The sequence below is a fragment of the Amyelois transitella genome, chromosome Z (genome assembly GCF_032362555.1).
Source record: "Amyelois transitella isolate CPQ chromosome Z, ilAmyTran1.1, whole genome shotgun sequence".
NCBI classification, from domain to species: domain Eukaryota; kingdom Metazoa; phylum Arthropoda; class Insecta; order Lepidoptera; family Pyralidae; genus Amyelois; species Amyelois transitella.
In genome coordinates, this window is record NC_083535.1 from 12,099,499 (window position 1) to 12,123,424 (window position 23,926).

Sequence of the window (23,926 nt, forward strand, 5' to 3'; positions counted from 1 at the left end):
CTGTCTATCCTACAAGGAATATAGACGTGAACATATATGTATATATGTAATGATGGTACGGAGTCTATCGTGTGTGAATCCGACTCGCTTTTTGTACCAATTATCTTGAAATTTCGCGTATTTAGTAAGAGTCTGAAGCAGGATATAGTAATTACTATATTTCCCGTGTGATTTGCGAAAATTCAGATAAATATATTCGGGCGGGTGAAGTTGTATGCAAAAGCGAGTTGGTAATATAAACAATACCATCTAAGGTATACCTACTGAAGCTGAAGTTAATTTTGTTTTGTAGGAACAGCTTTGTATGGCTTCAACTGTATGTATGTATGTCTATAGAACTTCGGCGCCCGAACTTTGTTCGAATTCACCATATATCTCCAAAACCCGTGTCTAAACATTCTATTGTAAGTACCCTTTGTATAATTAGATATGTACCGACCCTTTTCATCGCAGTTCTGATCGTTATAGTGACATCAAATATGTCTCTAAATAGAGTAGACTAGATTTTGTACGCAGCTTCGCCCGCGCTAATTTAGCGCCACCTACAAAGGATTAAAGGCTCTGTCTACCCCGCAAGGGATATAGACGTGATTATATGTATGTATGTATGTACAAAGGATTACATGTTTCTTTTGCGAATTTCACGAGAACTATGGTACTTGTCTACTTAATAACTATAAATAACATATTCTTGTTTTTTTTTAGTAGTAGTTATAATTAGACTTAAGTGATGTGACGTCAATAAGTGATATCTTGTATCCAATTTTGAAAATAAATCTATTCTATTATATGGCCGTGTGGTTCCCGGCATTAATAAAAATAAAGAATAGGACCACTCCATCCCTTTCCCATGGATGTCGTAAAAGGCGACTAAAGGGTAGGCTTATAAACTTGGGATTCTTCTTTTAGGCGATGGGCTAGCAACCTGTCACTATTTGAATTTTAATTCTATCGTCAAGCCAAAAATCTGAATGTGGCCTATCAGTCTTTCGAAGACTGGTGACTCTGTCTACCCCGCACGGGATAAAGACGTGACTATATGTATTTACGTATGTATGTCTATTCTATTCCAAGCAAATGGTTAAAATTAAAAACACAAATGTACAAAGTGGAGTGAAAGTAATTTCCCAATACACGTCCCATGTTATCGCTAAAGGCGCCTGCCTCATGTTGAAATAAGGCCTCTGTACAAACCAATAAATATTCATGTTGCCCAAATTGTTTTAAATGGGCCCAACTTTAGACATGGATAGGGTGGGCCATTCGGGGGTTCGATGTCGACATCGATATTTTCGCCGTTAGTGCCGTGTGGTTCTCGGCACCAATAGAAAAAAAAATAGGACCACTCCATCTCTCTCCCGTGGATGTCGTAAAAGGCGACTAAGGGGTAGGCTTATAAACTTGAGATTCTTCTTTTAGGCGATGGGCTAGCAACCTGCCACTATTTGAATCTCAATTCTATCTTAAAGCCAAATAGCTGAACGTGGCCTATCAGTCTTTGCAAGATTGTTGTTGGCTTTGTCTACCCCGCAAGGGATATAGACGTGATTATATGTATGTATGTATCAATATTTTCATGACCGGGACATTATCACCACTTCTAGGACATACGGCAAGAGGAATCCTTGGGATTTTTCGGGTTACATCATCACGTTTCTGGAGAGGATTAGGGGTCCACTTGTAACCATGATCTTGGATAACTGTAAGGACGTTAGGTATTTTGCAGAGCCACTCCCTCATAACGTCTAACCATGGTAACCTTTGCAGATCATAATACATCTTAGATCATGCTTACACGTCTAGTTGTCTGAATGTGCTAGTTTCCTCACGATGTTTTCCCTAACCGTAAGAGCATTCCTCAGCAAGGGACAATGTCTAAGGTACCTCATTCTCAGTATCTTTATGGTATATCGCACTCTGTGGTGGATACCATCAGATATAGAAAAGGTGGGTCATTCAGGAGTTTAGTGATCAAGAGGTAACAGCGTTATTTTCAGAACCAGGATATTTATCTTTATAACATATATGTGCTATATGGTTCCCGGCGCTTCTCTTCCTCGTGGGTTGTAGAAGGCGATTAAGGGAATAACCGAACATTACGTAAACTTAGAGAACTTGGTCAAGAGTACCCGAAACCGCCGAGCTTGCATGAAGAGAGTTATGAATGTGGATGAAGCCAAGGAAGTGTGCAGAGTTCGTGGCAAGTGGAAAGAGGTAGTCTCTGCCTACCCCTCCGGGAAAGAGGCGTGATTATGTGTATGTATGTACGTAAATTAAGAAACTTAGTGTGAGCAAACTACGTTTCTACATACCTTTATAAATATTATGAACAAATAAGAATCATAAGCTTATAATAATCCCGTGATTCAATTTTATAATATCCGTGAAACCACAAGCTACGGTATTAAATACTTTATGTTCTACTCACATAAGGTACATTAATTAAATTTTAATTATAATGAACGTTTCATCAACAATTTAAAAGGAATTTGATACTTTATTATTTTAATTGCAGGATTTGTGGAATGAAATAATAATTTGGACGTTAATTGCACGCGAAAATGTGCTTTACAATGAAGCCGTAAGGTGTTAAATTACATGGAACGTCATCATTTGCTATGCTGCTGTTTCGCTTTTTATTCTGACGCGAAACGGGACAGCGATAGTTTTTCGCGCGATAAAAACGACTTCGCGCGTGTCTCGCTGCGGGGTCTGCAAAGTACGAATAACATTGACATACATACATAATTACATTCATATAATCACGTCTATATCCCTTGCGGGGTAGACAGAGCCAACAGTCTTGAAAAGACTGAAAGGCCACTTTCAGCTCTTTGGATTAATTATCGAAATGTGTTTCAAATAGTGACAGGTTGCTGGCCTGTCGCCTAAAAGAAAAATCGCAAGTTTATAAGTCTATCCCTTGATCGCATTTTACGACATCCACGGGGAAAGAGATGGAGTGGTCCTTTTTATTTTTCCATTCGTGCCGGGAACCACACGGCATAACATTGACAAACAGTTCTAAACTACATACATACATACATACCTAACTGATAAACATCTCAGCAGGAAGCCTTATCTCGGGAACTTGCAAACTTGCCGTTTGTGTTCTGACTGGCTCTCGGAAGTTGAGCATCAGCTTCTATAGTTAGTTAGTCAGTCAGTCGCGGCTAATAAATACGGATAAGACGTAACTAGGGTTGTCAGCTCTCCTTAAATTCTGTTATTCCTCATAAATGCCGTGTGGTGTCCGGCACCAATAAAAAAAAAGAAAAGGACCTCTCCATCTTGTTCCCATGGATGTCGTAAAAGGCGACTAAAGGATAGGCTTATAAACTTGGGATTATGTTTTTTAGGAGATGGGCTAGCAACATCTCACTATTTGAATCTCAATTCTATCATTAAGCCAAACAACTGAACGTGGCCTATCAGTCTTTTCAAGACTGGTGGCACTGTCTACCCCGCAAGGGACATAGACGTGATTATATGTATGTATGCATCATAAATGCGTGTTCAATGAGGATAAATGTGTGTATGTTTATTCCTTTTCACTCAAAACCGGGTCTCTCTATCTATTAGCATAAGAATTAAGCCATAGGTAATGTATTGTAGCATACCGTATAACATTTAAGTTCAAATACATTTGTCAATCAAGAATTTTATGACATTTGTTCGTTTGCAAAATGCGTTACAAGACTAGAATTTTATTTCCGCTGATTTCGGAACTCTGATTTACGCAGATTGACAGCCCTGTATAAAATACGTATACATCAATTTTTTCACGTTATATTAGATTCTAGAAATATATTATGCAATAAGTAATCCCGTGTGGTAACCAAAACAAAAAAAATAAATAGGACCACTCTGTCTACCCCGCAAGGGATCGTGTGGTTCCCGGCACCAAAAAAAAAAGAGTAGGACCACTCTGTCTACCCCGCAAGGGATATAGACGTGACCGTATGTATGTATGTATGCTAATATTTTTACAATTTAGGAAAAGCAGCTGATATACCTACATACATATTGCGTTTTTCTTTGCAACCAGACCAGCGTGGAAGCTTACCTAACCACCAATTCTTGCATGATTAATGCAATCACCAGATAAAAAGTTGTTTTCTCTTGTTTGTAAAGTTTCAAGTTTAGAACAAAAACCACTCATTTCGTTAAACCACATTCCCACAAAGGGCGGCCATTTTGTTTTACCGACGTAATTTATCAAAGGTCCTCTTTCAATGCAATATGCAGACGAAACTTTGGTTAGAATTATTTCCAGATTAATTTTACAACTGGTGTTTGTTGGTTTAGTATTTTTGATTAAAAAAAATCATATTTTTGATTTTAAACCATCGCAAAGCATTGTAATCTATAAACAATACAGGTATTAAACGCGCACGTAACGTACCTTTATTTTATCTCGGACATTTCGAATCATGTTACAATGTTCCGTGGTATTCATTATAAATAGAATTATAATTATACTGATTTTATTTAACAAGTTTTGGACAAAAATTAGCAATTAATATATTTATATAATTATTATTAATCTTAGGATTACTAAATAGGATCTTAAAAAATTCTCATCGATATTTCAACTGTTTTCTTAGTTTAGACCCCCTTGACATTCGTATTCTTAAACCTACTTCAAGGCGGTTCTCTTTAAATTCACAAAAGTTTCTGAAGTCCACCGAGCATTCCTCGGTCACCCAGGTACTGTTTGGTTAACTGGCGATTAAGTTGTATATACCGATACTGTATTCTATTGTTTTCAGTAACTGTTATATAAAACTCTTTAGAACTTTTGATTTAAACTTAATTTGCTCTTGAATAAATATATAACTGGCCCTGGATTCTCTAGTACCTAGTCGAATCTTGGACCTACACAGATGTCTTTAAGTACAGGGCGGTGTAATGATATACAACATATGTAAATGTGAAGTACGAACCAACGCACATAAATCCTTGTTGTAAAAATCTAGTAGTGAATGTGATTTTGGTGACATCGTGTATCGATAATTTGATTTGTAATTTAGGTATCAAACGCAGGCTACTTTTTTCTGGTAAATCTCGAGCGAGCGAAGTTCCGTGTAAAAGTAGATTTATTGTGAATAATTCGCGGTAAATAAACATAAAATTGTTTTCCCTAACGGTACACCGTCGAAAAAATGTTCGCAACTAAAACAAGCAAATTTCATAACATCAAAGCGGAATGCTTGACATAATAGCGATATAATCAAAAGCGGGATTCATTACAAAGTTGGTTTTTGAAGATTCTTCCGCCGAAAATAAGTACTTACGTGGTATTTTTAACCGAGTTCAAAAAAGGTAATCAGTTGAACTTTGTATTTTTCGATGTTTTGTTGTGTTTTTTGGTCAAGCTGCGTTCACACGGGCTTAAGAAAGCCAACGAATGTTTTGGCCATCGCTGGTTCAATGGGCTAGGTAAAATTGCCTTTATCCATGTGCGTTAACACTTTTAGAAATTTTGCGTTATTTTAAGGCCTTGAGTTTAAGATAATGACGTTTTTTTTTCACAAAATTTCAATACAGGAAAAGAGACGTCATTCATTCTTGACGAAACTCGATCAGCTGATTGAACTCGGCCATATTTTTAGCTCAGGTGGTACACGCAAGCTCTAATAATGCCTACTCACTCTTGCCTTGGAAATCCCCAAGTTGAATGTATCGGGGAAGAGTGGTGTGGGGAGAGAATTCCAAATCACAGCCGTTCGCGTGATGAAAGATTTGGCGAAGCGCAAGGTGCGAAGGGTGGGGATATTGACCATGTACGGGTGATATATACGGGAATCCCTGCCCACGCCGCGTCGTCCAATATTTTAATGGAGAGATAGCTGGGCCCGCGACTTCGTCCGCGTGGAATAGTTATTTTGGTTATATTTATATTAAAGCCCTCAAGGATGCATAATTTACCCCGTTTTTTCATATTTTTCATTATTACTTCGCTCTTTATAATTGCAGCGTGATGCCTAAAGCCTTCCTCGATAAATGGTCTATTCAATTTGCCGATGGTCCGGCAAGGAGATGTAGTGAAACACGTAATGGTTTTAAGTGTGTCTATTTTACATATATCGGTTGCTTATATACTAATAAAGGACGTGCGTTTTGCTATCTAACTTTATCTCTAAACTTTATCTTATAGTGTGCCTTATCTGGTTATGTGCTGATTGTATGTTGTGACGAGTGGCGTAGAGATGTCGCCACAGTACTCCCCCCCAAGACCGGAGGTCTGAAGTCTTGATCTTGCTGTGCAATCTGTGCTTCAGTTGTAGCTTGCAAGTGCCAGTTGTCTTCCAGTGAGTCGGAAGTTGCTCGAAGTCCTAGTGAGTCAGGAGTGAGCCGTTGCGTTGCTCGTAGTCTGCGGTGAGTCGAGACAGTAGAGAGCGAAGTCGACTTGTTGGCGCCGAGAGAAATCGTGCAGAGCTGCCACGCTGGAGAGAAGAGCGGCCGTCGAAGAGATCCAGGCGTGGGCTGCGGTAGATGCGTCGGTCGCTGAAGTCGATGAGAGTGAGTGCGGGTGGAGACAGGACCAGGAAGCTCGGTGAGTCGGCTGCGATGGACCTGCTGCGATACCCAGTTGCTGGCTTGCTGTGAGACTGCTTGCAGAGTGAGGAGTGATGGCTGAGGATTGGAGATGATGATGATGGAGAAACGAGTGGCGTAGAGATGGCGCCACTGATTAATCGCTATATAATTAAAATTAATTAAATTAAACAGCGGATGCTTGAATTAGTTTCCCTGATTTCCTGAGTTAGTTTCCTGTTTCCAATCACAAGGTTTTACGCATTTCTTCGCGTATTTTCTGAATTTTTCGTGATAGAAACAAAGGTGTCTTCTTTCCCGACTGTTTGTTCTTGATCTTGACCTTAATGGATAATGCTGACGATTGTAATAATCTTGACCGCTGCGTCGATGACCTTGCTGAATTGCATTCAGTTCTACTCGCATATTTGCTAATTGCGCTAATATGCACGTCATTGTGTCGTCATTTGTTTTGTTTTGATTCACGGCTGATACTTCTGTAATCTGTGAGTTTGCTAATATTTTGTCGGCGATCTCGCTCATTTTGTTGACGTCCATGTTTTCTGTGACAGCCAGGACCGTGGTTACGGATGGCGGTAAAAGCCTCAACCATAGGAGTTTTATGGTGTCGTCGCCGAATTTTTCCTTACTCAGCCCTCGCATCTTACGAAGGTGTGAAGGTTTCTTGTGCGTTGTTGCTTGATTTGCAGGGTGATTGTGCCGAGGTGTACATTTTGTTTTGACGAATTTTCTTCTTGGTCAGTTGCTTGCTGTTTGTCGGGGTCACCAATTTGCCGATGGTCCGGCAAGGAGATGTAGTGAAACACGTAATGGTTTTAAGTGTGTCTATTTTACATATATCGGTTGCTTATATACTAATAAAGGACGTGCGTTTTGCTATCTAACTTTATCTCTAAACTTTATCTTATAGTGTGCCTTATCTGGTTATGTGCTGATTGTATGTTGTGACGAGTGGCGTAGAGATGTCGCCACATTCAACACAAAAATAATTTTGAATCAGTAGTTTATATTAGCGCGTTCAAACAAACAAACTCTTTATTAGTACGAGTATAGTTATCAGACCAATAACCAACGTTATCTATGTTACAAAAAAGCGGACGTTATTTTTCTATTCGTTTTAGGTTGTACGTGATTTTTTTCACTAGATTTCCCTTTGAAGTTTGTGTTCTGTCATCGATAACGAGACGACACGCGCGTGCAATTTGTATAAGGGCTCTGCACGAACGTTAGTTGGCTTTTTGTGGCTCGGTGTGAACGCGGCTTTACGTAATTGCTCAGCCAATTGTGTAGCGATTCTGATAATTCCTTTTTTAAGGTTATACACTACTGAGGTGCTTCCTATCATCTATACATCTCGTTCAAATCTAGTACCGTGTGGTTCCCGTAGGATCACTCCGTCTATTTCCCATTGATGTCGTAACAGGCGACTAAGTGGTAGGTTAATAAACTTTTCATTCTTTTGGGAGATGGGCTGCTAGCAACCTGCCACTATCCAAGCCGCAATTCTATCATGTAGTTAAGTTCGTTAGAAGTAAGCTTAAAATATCAATAAAATAAAGAATACTAAGGACTACTCCGTTTCTTTCCCATAGATATCGTAAAAGGCGACAAAGGGATGGGCTTATAATCTTGATATTCTTCTTTTAAGCGATTGGCTAGCAACTTGACACTATTTGAATCTCAATTCCATCATTAAGCGATAAAGCTGAAAGTGGCCCCTTAGTCTTTTTGAGACCTCTACCTCTACGTCTACCTCGCAAGGGGCAAAGACATGACTTTATTTAAAAAATTGAAACAGAGATATTATAAAAATATGTAAAACCCACTAAGGTACGCTTTGCATACACGACACAAATGTAATTTTGTCTCATTTTTATACATACTTATTTTGAACATGACACGAGAGTAATCTTGCACCATCGTAAGCGTTTTGAGACTTATTTTCATAAACAATTTGATAAACAATATCTTTGAAGAGTGCGGGATCGGTTCACAGGTTTGTCTCAAAAATTCTATGATCCAAATTGCGCAATTTTGTATAGAGTAAATTCAAAAGAAGATGATGTTAAACATAATGTGTGTGCATGAATTATTCAATTTTTTTTTAATTTTTGAAAATGATAGGCAAATGGAGTATTTCTTTTTTAATTTTCAACTTGTGCCTGAGGCTTCGTTCCTGTGGAAATTTTTAGAGAAAACGTAGCCTATGTAAGACCTCGGTTCATCGATCCTACCGATTTTTATCAATATCGCTCCAGTGGTTTAGCTTTGCAAAAAATTTACAGACAGAACTCTGCATTTTTAGTATGAATTCAATTCGCCACATCCATTTTATATTATTACTAGCTGTGCCCGCGACTTCGTCCGCGTGGATAAATTATTTTGGGCATCATTTAAGGAGGAATAATTTTCCCCGTTTTTTTCACATTTTCCATTATTTCTTCGCTCCTAATAGTTGCAGCATGATGATAGCCTAAAGCCTTCCTCGATAAATAATCTAGTAAACACAAAAATAATTTTTCAATTCGAACCAATAGTTCCTGATATTTGCGCGTTCAAACAAACAAACAAACACTTCAGCTATAATATATATAGGTATAGCTATATATAAAAATATAGATGTGAATAAAAAAAGAGTTGGTTAATTAAGATTAAATAATAATTTATATTACATTAAACTCAAATCATTAAAATGTTATATTTGCAACACACTTAATAACTAATACACATAATAACTTTAGTCCAAAGCATCGCAAACAAGAGTATTTCCTGAAAAAAGTTATCGAAATTACCCGTCCACTTTCGAAGTCGGCTAAAAACAAGAATCAAACTTAAGGAGCTGGTTCATTATTATTTAAGGCGACGTCATTAAAACGAACCTTGGATGGAGTTTGCAGCAAATTGATTTGACTGACCAAACTTTTGTTTTTCCTCCTCTATATATATATATATATATATTCTCAATACAAACGCAATTAAAACTTGTGCAAGCTCACTACGGTATTCTAGTTAAAGGGTTTCTCATGTATACATACATACATACATATAATCACGTCTATATCCCTTGCGGGGTAGACAGGGCATACAGTCTTGTAAAGACTGATAGGCCACGTTCAGCTATTTGGCTTTAAGATAGGATTGAGATTCAAATAGTGACAGGTTGCTAGCCCATCGCCTAAAAAAAGAATCTCAAGTTTATAAGCCTATCCCTTAGTCGCCTTTTTCGACATCCATGGGAAAGAGATGGAGTGGTCCTATTCTTTTTTGTATTGTTGCCGGGAACCACACGGCACATCCTCATGTATCCGAATAATAATTGCTATTATTTATTCAATTTGTAATGAAATATTTTGAAAATAGACATATATATGTAGATGCCATCAAGCCTAACCAGTTGGGGTAGGTAGAGCTTATGTTTAATTAAAGAGTTTAGAGAAAGGGAATTTTACTCACGGTAAAATCTGCAATTCCTGGGAGATTTGCGAAAAAGCTGTATTCTTTACATAACTACATAATAACGTCCATATTCCTTGCGGGGTAGACAGAGTCAACAGCCTTGAAAGACTGATAAGCACATGGCTTATTTATTAATAGCTGTTTGGCTTAATGATAGAATTGAGATTCAAATAGTGACAGGTTGCTAGTCTGTCGCCTAAAAGAAGAATCTCAAGTTTATAAGCCTATCCCTTAGTCGCCTTTTACGTTATCCATGGGAAAGAGATGGAGTGGTCCTTTTCTTTCTTTTCTAATGGTGCCGGGAACCACACGGCACTCTGTTGGTGCAATAAAGAGTTTTATCTATCTATCTATAATATTAAGTCTTCGCATTAGATCTAAAGCGATTCTTGATTCCAAACAGACATTAGCATTTTATCCCAAGATAATCGCATTCTTCAAATCTCAGCGACTTTCAAAATCGCGCCTCGAGAGACGAAATCGCTACGACTCATCGCGTAATCGCTGGATTCGTGATAAAATGTTACAAATTTAATTATTTTTTCTTTTGATTTTTCCTTTGAGCCCAATTTTTTGAAAGTCTACTAAGAATGGAAATATTTGTGAGGTAATGGAGACGTGGTTTGAATCTAATGAGATCGTTCTAGCCTTTTTATCTTGAAAATTCTCATGTATTTTGATATTTATGTAAGTTGGTGGGAGGATTTTGTTAAAAGTAAGCTTAAAATAACCAATAGAAAAAAGAATAAGACCACTCCGTCTATTTCCCATAGATGTCGTAAATGCAGACTGAGGGATAGGCTTATAATCTTGGTATTCTTTTTTTGGCTAACAATCTCACTTTCAATTCTATCATTATAAGCCAAACAGCTGAACGTCGCCTTTCAATCTTATCAAGACTGTTGGTTCTTTCTACACCGCAAGGCATATAGACGTGATTATATGTATGTATATATGTAAGCTTGAACAACTAAAAACAATACTCTGAGCTATTATTTATTATCTGCTGAAGAACAAAGAAACTAAGAAGTGTAGTCATAAAAGCTGTAAAAATTATCCTACCAAAAACTATAAACGTACTTATGTTAAACAAGCCATTTTTTTATGTTTGTTCACACCTTCCACTGTGTAGTCACAGGTTTGAGTCGTGCCAAAGGCTTTTTAAACTTATTTACATAAAAAATTATTTAAAAAGTTCTTGATGTCCTCCAAGAATAGTCTGAGCCACGCTGATAATTGTTCTGTATTCAAGAATTCATGTATCCGTCGACTCGCATAAAACCATAAATAAAAATGATTCCAAATAATCTTCAGCGAGATTCGAACCTGGGACAATGGAATTCATCATTTGCTAAAGAAGAACGAAGTGGCATAGTCACGTCCCTACTGCAATGAGCTTCTACGGTGAACGCTCGCTGAATACATAAGTTTGTTTACTTAGACTTTATTAGAAAACGATGTTTCTGTATTTAAAAGAAATATTAAAATGTGCCGTGCGGTTCCCGGCAATAATAGAAAAAAGAATAGGACCACTCCATCTATTTCCCATGAATGTCGTAAAAGGCGACTAAGGTATAGGCTTATAAACTTGGGATTCTTGTTTTAAGCGACGGGCTAGCAACCTATCACTATTTGAGTCTCAATTGTATCTTAAAGCCAAATAACTGAACGTGGCCTATCAGTATTTTCAAGACTGTTGGCTCTGTCTACCCCGCAAGGGATATAGACGTGATTATATGTATGTATTAAAATGGTACCGGACGGTAGCGAAAGATTGCCGTGTGGTTCTCGCCAATCGAACAGGATCTCACATATCTTTCGTATTGATGTGACCAAATGTGATGATAACAGGTACATTGATATAGTTTAGTTTTACAATGATTCATTAAGGGTTCCCTGCAATGTTTGCGAAAGTCAAAATCTGACTCACCCAATCCAGAATCAGCCTTCTACAGATGATAAGAGTAACCGGGATTAATGCCACGAGAATGAAGAAGATGATAGAAGAAGAGGGTGCTAAACGGTATGATATATTATACATACAATACATACATATAGTCACGTCTATATCCCTTACGGGGTAGACAGAGCCAACAGTCCCGAAAAGACTGAATGGCCACGTTCAGCTGCTCGGCTTGATGATGGAATTGAGATCCAAATAGTGACAGGTTGCTAGCCCATCGCCTAAAATAAGGATCGCAATTTTATAAGCCTATCCCTTAGTCGCCTTTTATGACATCCATGGGAAAGAGATGGAGAGGTCCTATTCTTTTCTGTTTTGGTGCCGGGAACCACACGGCACTTATGAACGGCACTGATAATTTATTTCGTTTGAAATCACAAATTTAAACAATGAAGGTTAAAAACAAAGGTTACAACTCCACCAAGCCATTATAAAATTTGCTGCCATTTTATAGAGTTAAAATGAAAAAGATAGTTCATAAACTCTTCGTAACTATCCTTTAGCCTAACTGAGTATTAGTTGCTTAAGTTACACATAGAGGATGCACTTCAAACTTTTTAATGAAGCACTTAATAGCTAACTTTGCATCTCTGGCAGCTATATTTAGATGCAGTTAAGTTGTTCATGAGCATCTGTTGTGGAACTGTTTGTAGCGGAACCGAAATATGTATTGGGCTTGACAATCGCCGTGTGGTTCCCGGCATTAATACAAAAAAGAATAGAACCATTCCATTTCTTTCCCATGGGATTCTTTTTTTGGCGATGAGCTAGCAACCTGTCACTATTTGAATCTTAATTCTATCATTAAGCCAAGTAGCTTCAGTTTTTTCAAGACTGTTGGCTCTGTCTACCCCGCAAGGGATATAGACGTGACTATATGTATGTATGTACAATCACTAAAGGGTAGTTCTTTCACTAGGTTATGTGTTATGGCTGGGGAACCGCAGCTCCGAAGATGTTGAGTCGGAGATTGTGTATACGCTCTTTGAAGTCATTGCTTGCGTGATTTTCACTCTACGCTATTGGCTGAGCGCGTTGCATTCTTCGCTGTGATTGGTCGATGGCGTGTGACGTTTGGAGATGTCGGTCAACACAAGTAAAGCTACTTAAAAAAATTTATGTATAGTATGAATGATAGTTTCTACCCTCATCAAGAGTATTGTTTATATAAACTATTACAGAAAAGTAATTGGTTTACGACCGCGCGCTATAATTTGAATATGATGTGCACCACGCTTTCTTTAGTCGGGCACCGTAACTGTTCGATACCTGACGCTCTTAAAACTACATTGATCATGTGCGCAAAGACAGAAACCCACGATAGCAAATAGGTGTGCCGTGTTCTGCATAATTATATGCATGTGCTTCACAGAGAATCTTTCCTCGTTCATCTTCAATATAGTTAAAACTTTTCCTAAACTTGATCTTCTTCATAGATCTTACCCTATGCAAGTTTATGCAAACTGCTCAGCGAAAACTTAGGTATTTATTTGAAAAATATTCGAATTCGATGTAAACTTTCGGTTCAGAGTTGGAATTCAGCGATCCGGAGTAATCCCAAGTGATAGCATCATTTTAAGTTGCCAAGTATAACAGATGCGAAGTTTGCAGCATTTTCATAGGAATTTACAAATATAGATCTCTTAAATCTAAATCGTGGACGAATGCACATTGTCAACATTAAATCTACATGAATGAATGTAGAACAAAATTGTTTGTTCACTGCGTTCGATTGAGTTGTAACATGTTCCAACATATCTTTGTTAGCATCGTGTCGGAGGCGTGTAGCGTTCCGTTCACGTGCTTGTCGTCCGAGACGAATTGGTCGTTAAAAATTCAGTCGATTGCATAGTTACTGCCTGTTCGTGCACTTGATTTGTTGTAACTTTGGAAAAAAATATCTAATGAGCAGAGAGTAATATTTGTATAATTTTAAAAACATTTGTTTTTAAATCCATCCATCATATAATCACGTCTATATCCCTAGCGGGGTAAACAGAGCTTGCAGTCTTGAAAGACTTATTATAGGATTGATATTCAAATAGTTGACTTCATAATTGTGCTTTTTGTTATTTGTTTTATTAACATTAAAGAAGATTTGTACTGTTCAGTTTTCCGAATAAAATAAAATAAAATAAATAAATAAATAAAATAGTGTCAGGTTGCATAAAAGATGAATCCCAAGTTTGTAAGCCTATCCCTTATTCGCCTTTTACGACATCCAGGAAAAGAGATGTGCTATTCTTTTTTTATATCGGCACCGGGAACCTCACGGCCCCAATATAGTATATAGTGTTTAAATGAATCTGCTTTATGGTTACTCCGATCTGAATTTGTCGCTTAAAAAAAAACCAATGACAATGTCAAGTGGACAACAATATTTTTGCAGTAAATCGATGATGATATTAAGGTTTTCGCTACAATAACATAGAAATATGTTGTCTATACATGTTATTTTGCGCACAGTGTGGTATTTAAGTGGTATTATGATGGTGATGTTGCTGTACAATGTGGTGATGGTGACACTAGCTAGACGACTGATGATGGGTATACGAGAGCAGCTTACACATTGACCACGGTATAATCTGTACTAATATTATAAAGCTGAACAGTATGTTTGTTTGTTCGTACGAAGTCGCAGGCACAGCTAGTTTTATATATAAAAATGCTCGTGTCACAATGTTCGTTCCCGTACTCCTCCGAAAGAGGAGTTTGTGAGCGTTTGAGTAATTTTGTGAGCATATTGAGTAGGTCTGAGAATCGGCTATCAATTTTTCATACCCCTTAGTGATAAGGGTTGTCCACCGTTAACAATTTTATTTAACTAGAAAATAATTAAAAAATATTTTTAAAGCAAAACAACGTTTTATTTTATTCCACCCGTAGATGTTTTAAAAGGGTACTAAGGAAAGGATAATAAATTTGGTATTCTTCTTGCAGGCGATGGATTTTCAACCTGTCAGTATTTCAATCTAAATTCTATTATTAAGCCATTCAAGGCAATTCTCTTCGCTCTGTCAACACCGCAGGGAATATAGACGTGACTATGTGTGCGTGTGTGTAGTTTTTTTTTTTTTTTAGGGAATGCCTACCGGACCGAAATTTCTGTCCTTCGCAGATTAAGCTGTAGCAAATCTAGTAAAATTAACACAAGTTTAAATCTGTAAATTAATTATTATTACAAACATAGAATAAATATAAGTAATTGAATCTTGATTAAGTTTGCTCTCCCGTTTCGTCTAAAGCTAAACCAGACCCTTATAACCCTTTCTTGGTACACAAAATGTGTATCAATATTATTATAATTCGTTCACTCACAGCTTTCATCTTAACTTCTTTTGATGTGGCACGGATATTTGAATAAGTATCGATGTTCACTAAAATAATAATGTCTGTATTAAAATTTCTTAGAGAAATTTCAACTGTCTATTCTATGCATACCTACTTGGCGCCTTATATTGTAAAAATGTAATATTATTAATGTGAGGACGGAGGTAGGTATGTCCTTACTGTTTTTTACTTCTTCACGTAAAAAAGCAGCCAAACAGGCGTAAAATACACAGGGCAAATCTTATTTCTAAATTCTCACGAGAGCAAAGCCCCGGGGCGCAAATAGTTTATGATAATTAAAGTTCATTACTTAAATTACTAATAATACAGATATAAGCTATACTTAATATATATATATATATATATAGGTATATATAATTACTAGAGGCCGCCCGCGACTTCGTCCGCATGGAAACCCTATCAATCCCGCGGGAACTCTGGGATAAAAAGTAGCCTATGTATTATTCTGGGTCTTCAGCTACCTACATACCAAATTTCATGGTAATCGGTTCAATAGTTTTTGCGTGAAAGAGTAACAAACATCCATACAAACTTTCGCCTTTATAATAGTAGTAGGATCTTTCCACCAAATTGCATTGATTCACACGCAATCATCAATCATTTTAAACAAGGCACACAGATGTAGACTCTGCCTACCCCTCCGGGAAAAAGGCTTGAATAAGCACAGTCGGTTTAGAGTACTTTTAACCTGACTTTTGTCCTGAACATCTCCGCTATGATCATGATTTATACATCATATATTTGCACATCTATGTTTCCGTTGCAAAGAAATTTCTTACAAAATTTGAGTGTTACCATTTATTCATAAATAATGAATCATCTGTCATATTATACTCTGTCTGTTTAGAAACGAAAAAAGGGGCTGACATATTTACGTACCCAGACATACAGCTAAAGCCACAATGTGCCGTGTGGTTCCCGGCACCAATAGAAAAAAGAATAGGACTACTCCATCTCTTCCCTACGGATGTCGTAAAAGGCGACTAAGGGATTGGTTTATAAACTTGGGATTCTTCTTTTGGACGATGGGCTAGCAACCTGTCCCTATTTGAATCTCAATTCTATCAAAAAGCCAAACAGCTGAACGTGGCCTTTCAGTCTTTTCAAGACTGTTGGCTCTGTCTACCCCGTAAGGGATATAGACGTGATGATATGTATATATGAGTAAAACGTTGTTTAACTGAAGTCCAAGTTGTAAGCACTTCGTCATAAATTTGCTTGCGTATATCCGCCACTAGTTATGCACACAATTTGCTTCTGCCAATTTGTTTGCATGAGCTAAATTTTACTTTATATAGCTTTCACTGGCTTCATTTTGTTTAAGATCGCTCTTAGCCTAAACTAGTTAAGTCTAAGGAAGGTTTACCAGGAAACCAAGGTATTTTTGATCAAATAGGAGACGTTTTGTAAATCAATTCTATCATTAAGCTAAACAGTTCAACGTGGCCTTTCAGTCTTTTCAAGACTGTTGGCTCTGTCTACCGATCAATAGTCTTGAAAAGACTGAATGGCCAGGTTCAGCTATTTGGCTTACCGATTGAATTGAGATTCAACTAGTGACAGGTTGCTAGCCCATCGCCTCAAAAAGAATCCCAAGTTTCTAAGTAAGTAAATGCTTAGGCTATAGCCTATCCCTTAGTCGCCTTTTACGATATTCATGGGAAAGAGATGTATTGGTCCTATTCTTTTTTGTATTGGTGCCGGGAACTACACGGTACATGTATGTAGGTACGTTTGAATGTATGTTCATGTATGTATGTATGTTAATTATCGGTATTTTTGTTGCAGGTGGAAACAGATGGCGGTGCGGCGTCGTCGCCGGCGCTGCCGCTGTGCCCGGCTGGCAGGCCTGACGCAGACATACAGCCGCTCCTCGGTGAAGGTAAGTCTTCATATTTACATTGTTTGTTTGTTTGTTTGTAAACTCTTTGTTGCACATAAAAATAAATAAAACAAATTACAAAACAGTTATTGGATTTAGAAGAATATGTACATACAATGGCGGACTTATCCCCAATGGGATTTCTTCCAGTCAACCAAAATATAAAGGAAAATCCATAATTAAAAAGGCAGCGCACATAAAAAGCATTGAGATGCAGTAAAATAAACAATAAATTACATTATTGGTAAATCGCGTTACATATTTAAGGACATTGTACGTCATGCACACACTTAACTTTATAAAATACTAGCTGTGCCCGCGACTTCGTCCGCGTGGAATAGGTTTTGGGCATCATTGAAGCCAATTCAAGGATGAATAATTTTCCCCGTTTTTTTTTCACATTTTCCATTATTTCTTCGCTCCTAATAGTTGCAGCGTGATGGTACGAGTATAAAGCCTTCCTCGATAAATGGTCTATTCAACACAAAAATAATTTTTCAATTCGAACCAGTAGTTCCTGAGATTAGCGCGTTCAAACAAACAAACAAACAAACTCTTCAGCTTTATTATATTGATGAAACGAACAGAATAACCTTTAAGTTGAAAAGAAAAATAAAATTAAAATAGTGCAGAAAGTCGCAGAAATTTTTTGGACATCGAGTTTTCGGTACGCGCATTCAGCGAGACAGCTCTCGGCCGGGAGTGCCGCTTTATCTAATTCGATTTTTCTGTGCACCGACAGCATAGATTCCCACACTTCAATTTTTTTTGTTGGAAATTTGGTAAAATTATAACACCCAATTTTATTACAAGGTTTCCCTTTTGATACGTTAGGTGTTACTCCTCATCCAAGCCTACAAGTGGAGAATTCTAGGTCATTTTACCCGTCAAATGAGACAGACTCGAGTAGCTGAAGTCCAGATGACGGATATAGGGTTCAGTCGATCCACAACACCAATATTATAAAATCCTAAGGTCCACTCCTCAAGTAAAAGAAGCCGAGATTCTCCTCCTAACATTTCCACGAGGTATTAAATACATTTAAACAAAAATGGCGACCTTAAGGAGTTGAATTGTTAGTCGGCATGGAATGAGACTTCTTATTTTTACTGTAAAGACCAATCGTGCTTATACACAGTGCCGTGTGGTTCCCGGCACCAATACAAAAAAGAATAGAACAACTCCATCTCTTTCCCATGGGTATCGGAAAAGGCGACTAAGGGATAGGCTTACAAACTTGGGATTCTTTTTTAGGCGATGGGTTAGCAACGTGTCACTATTTGAATCTCAATTCTATCATTAAGCCAAATAGCTGAATGTGGCCATTCGGTCTTTTCAAAACTGTTGGCTCTGTCTACCTCTGAGATATAAACGTGACCATATGTATGTATGTGCACACAATAGTTTAATTGAGCTATTGTTGTTGTTTTTTTAAACCTTTATGGTCCAGAAAATAAAAACCTATGAAAAGTATTTGCTACTGCCTACTTATGCCCCAAAATGCCTGTAGTCTAAATACGTTTTAGGCCTTCGAAACTCCGTCAACCTTGAGGCCTTTGCCCTAGTTACGACCTCCCTGGGGAGGAGCCCCGGGTCCTCATGTAGCAACATATCGCGTATTTATGTTACAACTTGTTTCGTTTAACATTATCGAACTTATACATATATGTATGTAGCCTGTGGCAGTTCTAACTTTACTGTATTCTGTCCTATTATATCGATAAAATTCTATTTAGTATTGGTGAACTCATTATCTATGAAATACTATAATTTAGTATTGGTAAACTCATTTTCCAGAACTGCACTTACGATTTTGTGGAAATTTGAAATATTACTTATAGAAGTGTGCACTTTAGTTAAAAAAAAGATCTCTCTGGGTCCGTCCGTTGGGAAAATTTATTTTTACATACATATTGTCACGTCTATATCCCATGCGGGGTAGACAAAGCCAACAGTCTTGACTCAGCCGTATGGCATTACGATGGAATTGAGATTCAAATACCTAGTGACAGGTTGCCAGCCCCATCGCCAACAAGAAAAATCCCAAGTTAAGTTTGTCCTTTAGTAGTCTTTTACGATAATTTTTTCCATATTTTAACCCAATCAATTTCCCATACAATAAATTTTACTAGGTTACAATAATTGGTGGGTTTTCTGATGACATTTGTAATATGTACGTATTTAACAAAAAACACTTAGTTCCGGTCACCCAGGTACTTTACTAGTGATTCAAGTTACATTTATTAAAACGTCTTTGAAGGGATACAGGCCAAATAGAATAGCAAATTCAAATGCAACCCATTATGATAGGACAGCAATTCAAAACACTTAATATGATTACATACTCCTTTGATTTTAAATCTTACTTTCCAAGTATTGGCAAATAACTTTATAGTTAGACTGTATTAAATTGTTTGCATTTAAAATTGAAATTGTATGTTTTGTAGAGTTTAATTTAGTTACTGTTAAAAGCATCCATATCTATGCCAATAATAAAGATAACTGTCCATACATATTATACATATAATGACGTCTATATCCCTTGCGTGATAGACCACGCTTGGCTTAATGATTGAATTGAGTTTCAAATAGTGACAGGTTGCTAGCCCATCGCCTAAAAGAAGAATCTTAATTACATAAAACATGGAATCGTCCTATTATTTTTTCTATTGGTGCCGGGAACCACACGGCAATATAACACATAACTATCTATACTTACTCGAAAGATATTGATAAAAAGACATTTGATCCTTATAAGAATCCAAAAGAAATTAGAATTTCTGTCTACCTGTCTGTCTGTCTGTCTGTATGTTTGTACTCGTAAAACGGAAAAAAATACTTCGATTTGAATGCGGTTCTTTCGCATAAAGGAATAAAGTACTTCAGGAGTATCATAGGCCTGTTTGAGAATAATGATAAATGATGTGATTATTCGTGTCAATAAGTACAAGAACAATTTGAATAAAAATTGCAATCAAAATCGTGTAAACATTTGATTGCTTTAAACTTTATAGTAATTTCTTCATTGCAATCTAGTTAATTCCGCTCCACAGAACGAATGAATTCAGTTGCGTATTCAGACCCGCGTTATTCCACTGGGTCATGGAAGACAAATGACCTGGCTACCGTCAAGGCACGTTCGCTGACTAGGGTAGTCCTATGTTCAGGGAAAGAGGAGATATGGCAAGGTAACTGTAGCTATTAAAATATATCCTGAAAAATATAATATACTAGAGGCCGCCCGCGACTTCGTCCGCATAGAAACCCTATCAATCCCGCGGGAACTCTGGGATAAAAAGTAGCCTATGTGTTATTCTGGGTCTTCAGCTACCTACATACCAAATTTCATGGTAATCGGTTCAGTAGTTTTTGCGTGAAAGAGTAACAAACATCCATACAAACTTTCGCCTTTATAATAGTAGTAGGACTAGTTAAATTTTTAATTCAATTTACGTTCCGTTTTGTATTCGGTTTCATCATCATTTACCTTCATTGGTTCATTGAGATTCATCATCCACTATTTTTATTTTGTTTAGTTCCCTCCTGATAATCGGGAAAACAATGGTTGTTACACTCAATGAAATTTACTTTTACGACACGCACGAGAAATATCAAACCGGCTGGACTGGTTCTTTTTGAAGCATTTTTTTATAATTTATATTATTCATTTACACGAAAAAACCTAAAAATTATATATATATATATATATATAAGTACGAGTACATATATATATCTACCTATTTCTTTTATCTTCACCACTCCCTCGGCATCAGGGGGAGGCTCACCTACGAGCAAGTTTAAAACTGATTGAAATCGCAATTTTCTGCGCAACGAACCCCGCGGACCCGGGGAGCGAACCTTGTACCCTCTAATTGTTGCGAAATCGTGTTTGAAACTTGAATTGAAAAACTATGCCGGCGAAAGTGTAGGCTATTCACGTTGTAAAAGTCAAACTTTTACTTGAATTTATTTGATGTGGTTTTTGTATAAAGGTTTTGTTGTTAGTTGGTGTTGTTTCTTTCTACTTGTTGTAGGTACTGCCCTTGTTTTCGATTTTTCGACCTCTAATGTCAAACTTCGGAACAATTTTTAATTTAGCCGTGTTAATGTTGAAAACAGTTCTATTTTAATATTAAAATTAAATAAGTTTTGGTCACCAGACCAGGCATTTCTCAATTAAACAACTTTCAGTAATTTAATTTTGTACTAATATACATATATGTTTAGTAGTTTCAGCTCAAGTAGGCATTTAGGCAACATACCTCAGAATTTTTACAAAACATACAGTGACAGTGTTGCATTGGGTAGGCAGCTTTTAAAATTCATTTCTTATAAGTATAACTTTTGCAGAAATCTTGCTCCCTTATAATTTTCCGACAAATTTCAAGAGAGTGAGAAAAATTCTATGAAAATTACGTAATGAAACGGCAGGCGGCTCCCCTCAGTTCAGAACGCCATAATATTTGTATAGTGAAAACGTTTCCTAGAATATTCTCACAAAGAATTTCTAAAACATGTACAATATAACAAGCAATAATAAGACACCGTATATTTTTAAAATTATATTCCGGAATTTAACATCGACTCTTTGTAATTTCGCAAATTATCCAGAGAACAGAAATAGGTACAAGGTGGAAATAAGTTGAGACTAAGTTTGTTGTGTAATCCCAACTAATATTATAAATGCGATAGTAAGTTTATATGTTTGTTTGTTGTCTCTTCGCGTGTTGTCTACTGAACCAATCTACTTGACCAATCTCTAATTTTGCGTATATATAATTAAAAGTCTGGAGCAGGACATATAGTACTTAAATATCCCGATAAAAACTATAGTTCCTGTGATATTAACGAAATCCCTGTATACTTTTGTAGGTGGCGCTAAATTCGCGCAAGCGAAGCTGTGGGTAAAAGCGTGTATATTTTTATCCATTCATAAGGTTTTCATGTTCGTCTGGTAGTGAGGAAAAAACATAGTGTAAGTGTAACTTTGTTTCATTTCCCGCAAATATAATTGTGTTAAATTCAATCAAAAAGATTCGTAAACTTTGGAATCTTCATTAAGGCGATTTAAATTTTTTCTTTCCCATCAAGCTGAACGTTGCCGAGTGGAGACAAGTACCTCTTTCTACCCCATTCGCCCGTACTCTGTCTACCGAGAACGATATGTTTCGATAAGTTTGTAAGTGTGGAAATAAAACAAGAGAGAGAGAGCGATACTTGTATCTTCCGCCGGAACCACACAGTTGATATAAGTACCCATCCGGAATATATATATATATATTCGCTGTGTTTAGTAACTATTTGTTCTCACTTTATTTTGTATCAATGTTTTCTCTCCCTGTTTTCATAGTAACGAGACGACGTTGGTATAACATGTCGATAACGTATATTTTCTGTGCTAGTTATATTTTTCTTCTCGTGGAAATATTGTATTGCTTTAACAATTATATAAACAGGAACATACGTATCGCTCCCAAGTTATAAGCGGCGACTAAAGTAACAATCATCTCTTTTGTATAGATGGCGCAAAATTCACGCCGGCAAAGTATCGGGTAAAAGCTAGTACTCGTATCGGATACATCTGATAAACGTCACATTGAAATTTCAAACGGGATATCAAATATTTAGATGATGCATGATGCATATTCTGAATAAACATTTCGTGATATGCATGCAATGTTTCAGCTTAGAGATTAACGTTTCGTAAAACACAGATTATAACAGTAAGCACGTGACACGCGGCTTTGGCTAAATTTCAGTGTAAATTCGTGGGGTTGAGATTATGTAGCGGTAACCATGTTTCGCGTCCAACCGCTACAAATTGAAGATCTTCAGCCAGGCTAGGTGTTGTGCCTGGGGAACTGCCGGAACTAAGATGTTGAGTCAGAGGTTGTATGTATAGGTTGTAGTTATATATCTTCCAATTTGTGAAAACCTTTTTTACAGTTCTGAGCTTTATACATCAATTTATGAATGGTGATCGGATTTAAAAGAAATAAATAAAATTGAGAGCGATGCTTCTTTTCAAGATTAGATAACGTTGGTGAACCTTTTTTTATTTTAATCAAATACACGCCAATAAATTACAATTTTCATTATAAACTGATGAATTCAATAAAATAAAAAATGAATAAAATCTTCTATCTAAAATTGGCAACCAATTACAATTATTTACATCCATTAAACATTTGCACAGTGTGAATGAAATAAAATGAAAAAAAAGGGATACAACCTATTTTCCGTGTTTAACATGTAAATGACGTATGGAACATTTCTTGCGGGGGGGAAAGTTGATTGAATTGAGACTGCTTCCGAGCTGCAAGCCACGTTTCTGTCTAGTGTACAGTCTACAGCATATCAACCTATCCAGATTCACTACAAATTAGCCTCTATTTCCGCGTCTGATGTATATATATAGATATGATCACATCTTCAGTCGCCTTTTTGGACATCCGCGGAAAAGAAATGGAGTGGTCCTATTCTTGAGCGCCGGGAATCTTAACATCGGTGGCAGTCTTATACAGTTCTATAAAGGATAGCTTGATATGCGGCCGACTGTACCCCTCTGATTGTGCAATTACAACTAATTGGTATTGAGTTCTAGCAGCCGTGTGTACCAGCCACCCATTACGGGGAACGTTAGAAACTATTTATAGATTAATTTGTACATACGTTTTCTCTCTACAGTGTAATAAACAGGGTGTTTGTATGTT

At 37.0% G+C, this 23,926-nt stretch overlaps 1 protein-coding gene across 1 annotated transcript in view; it reads left to right on the forward strand.

Annotated features, from left to right (window-relative positions):
* The window catches only part of LOC106142307 (adenylate cyclase type 6), a 200,180-nt gene that overhangs the window by 83,148 nt on the left and 93,106 nt on the right, over positions 1-23,926 (forward strand). Inside the window, exon 5 of the mRNA XM_060953665.1 lies at positions 17,120-17,213. Coding sequence (XP_060809648.1) covers positions 17,120-17,213 — 94 coding nt within the window. The remainder of the gene's footprint in view (positions 1-17,119; positions 17,214-23,926) is intronic.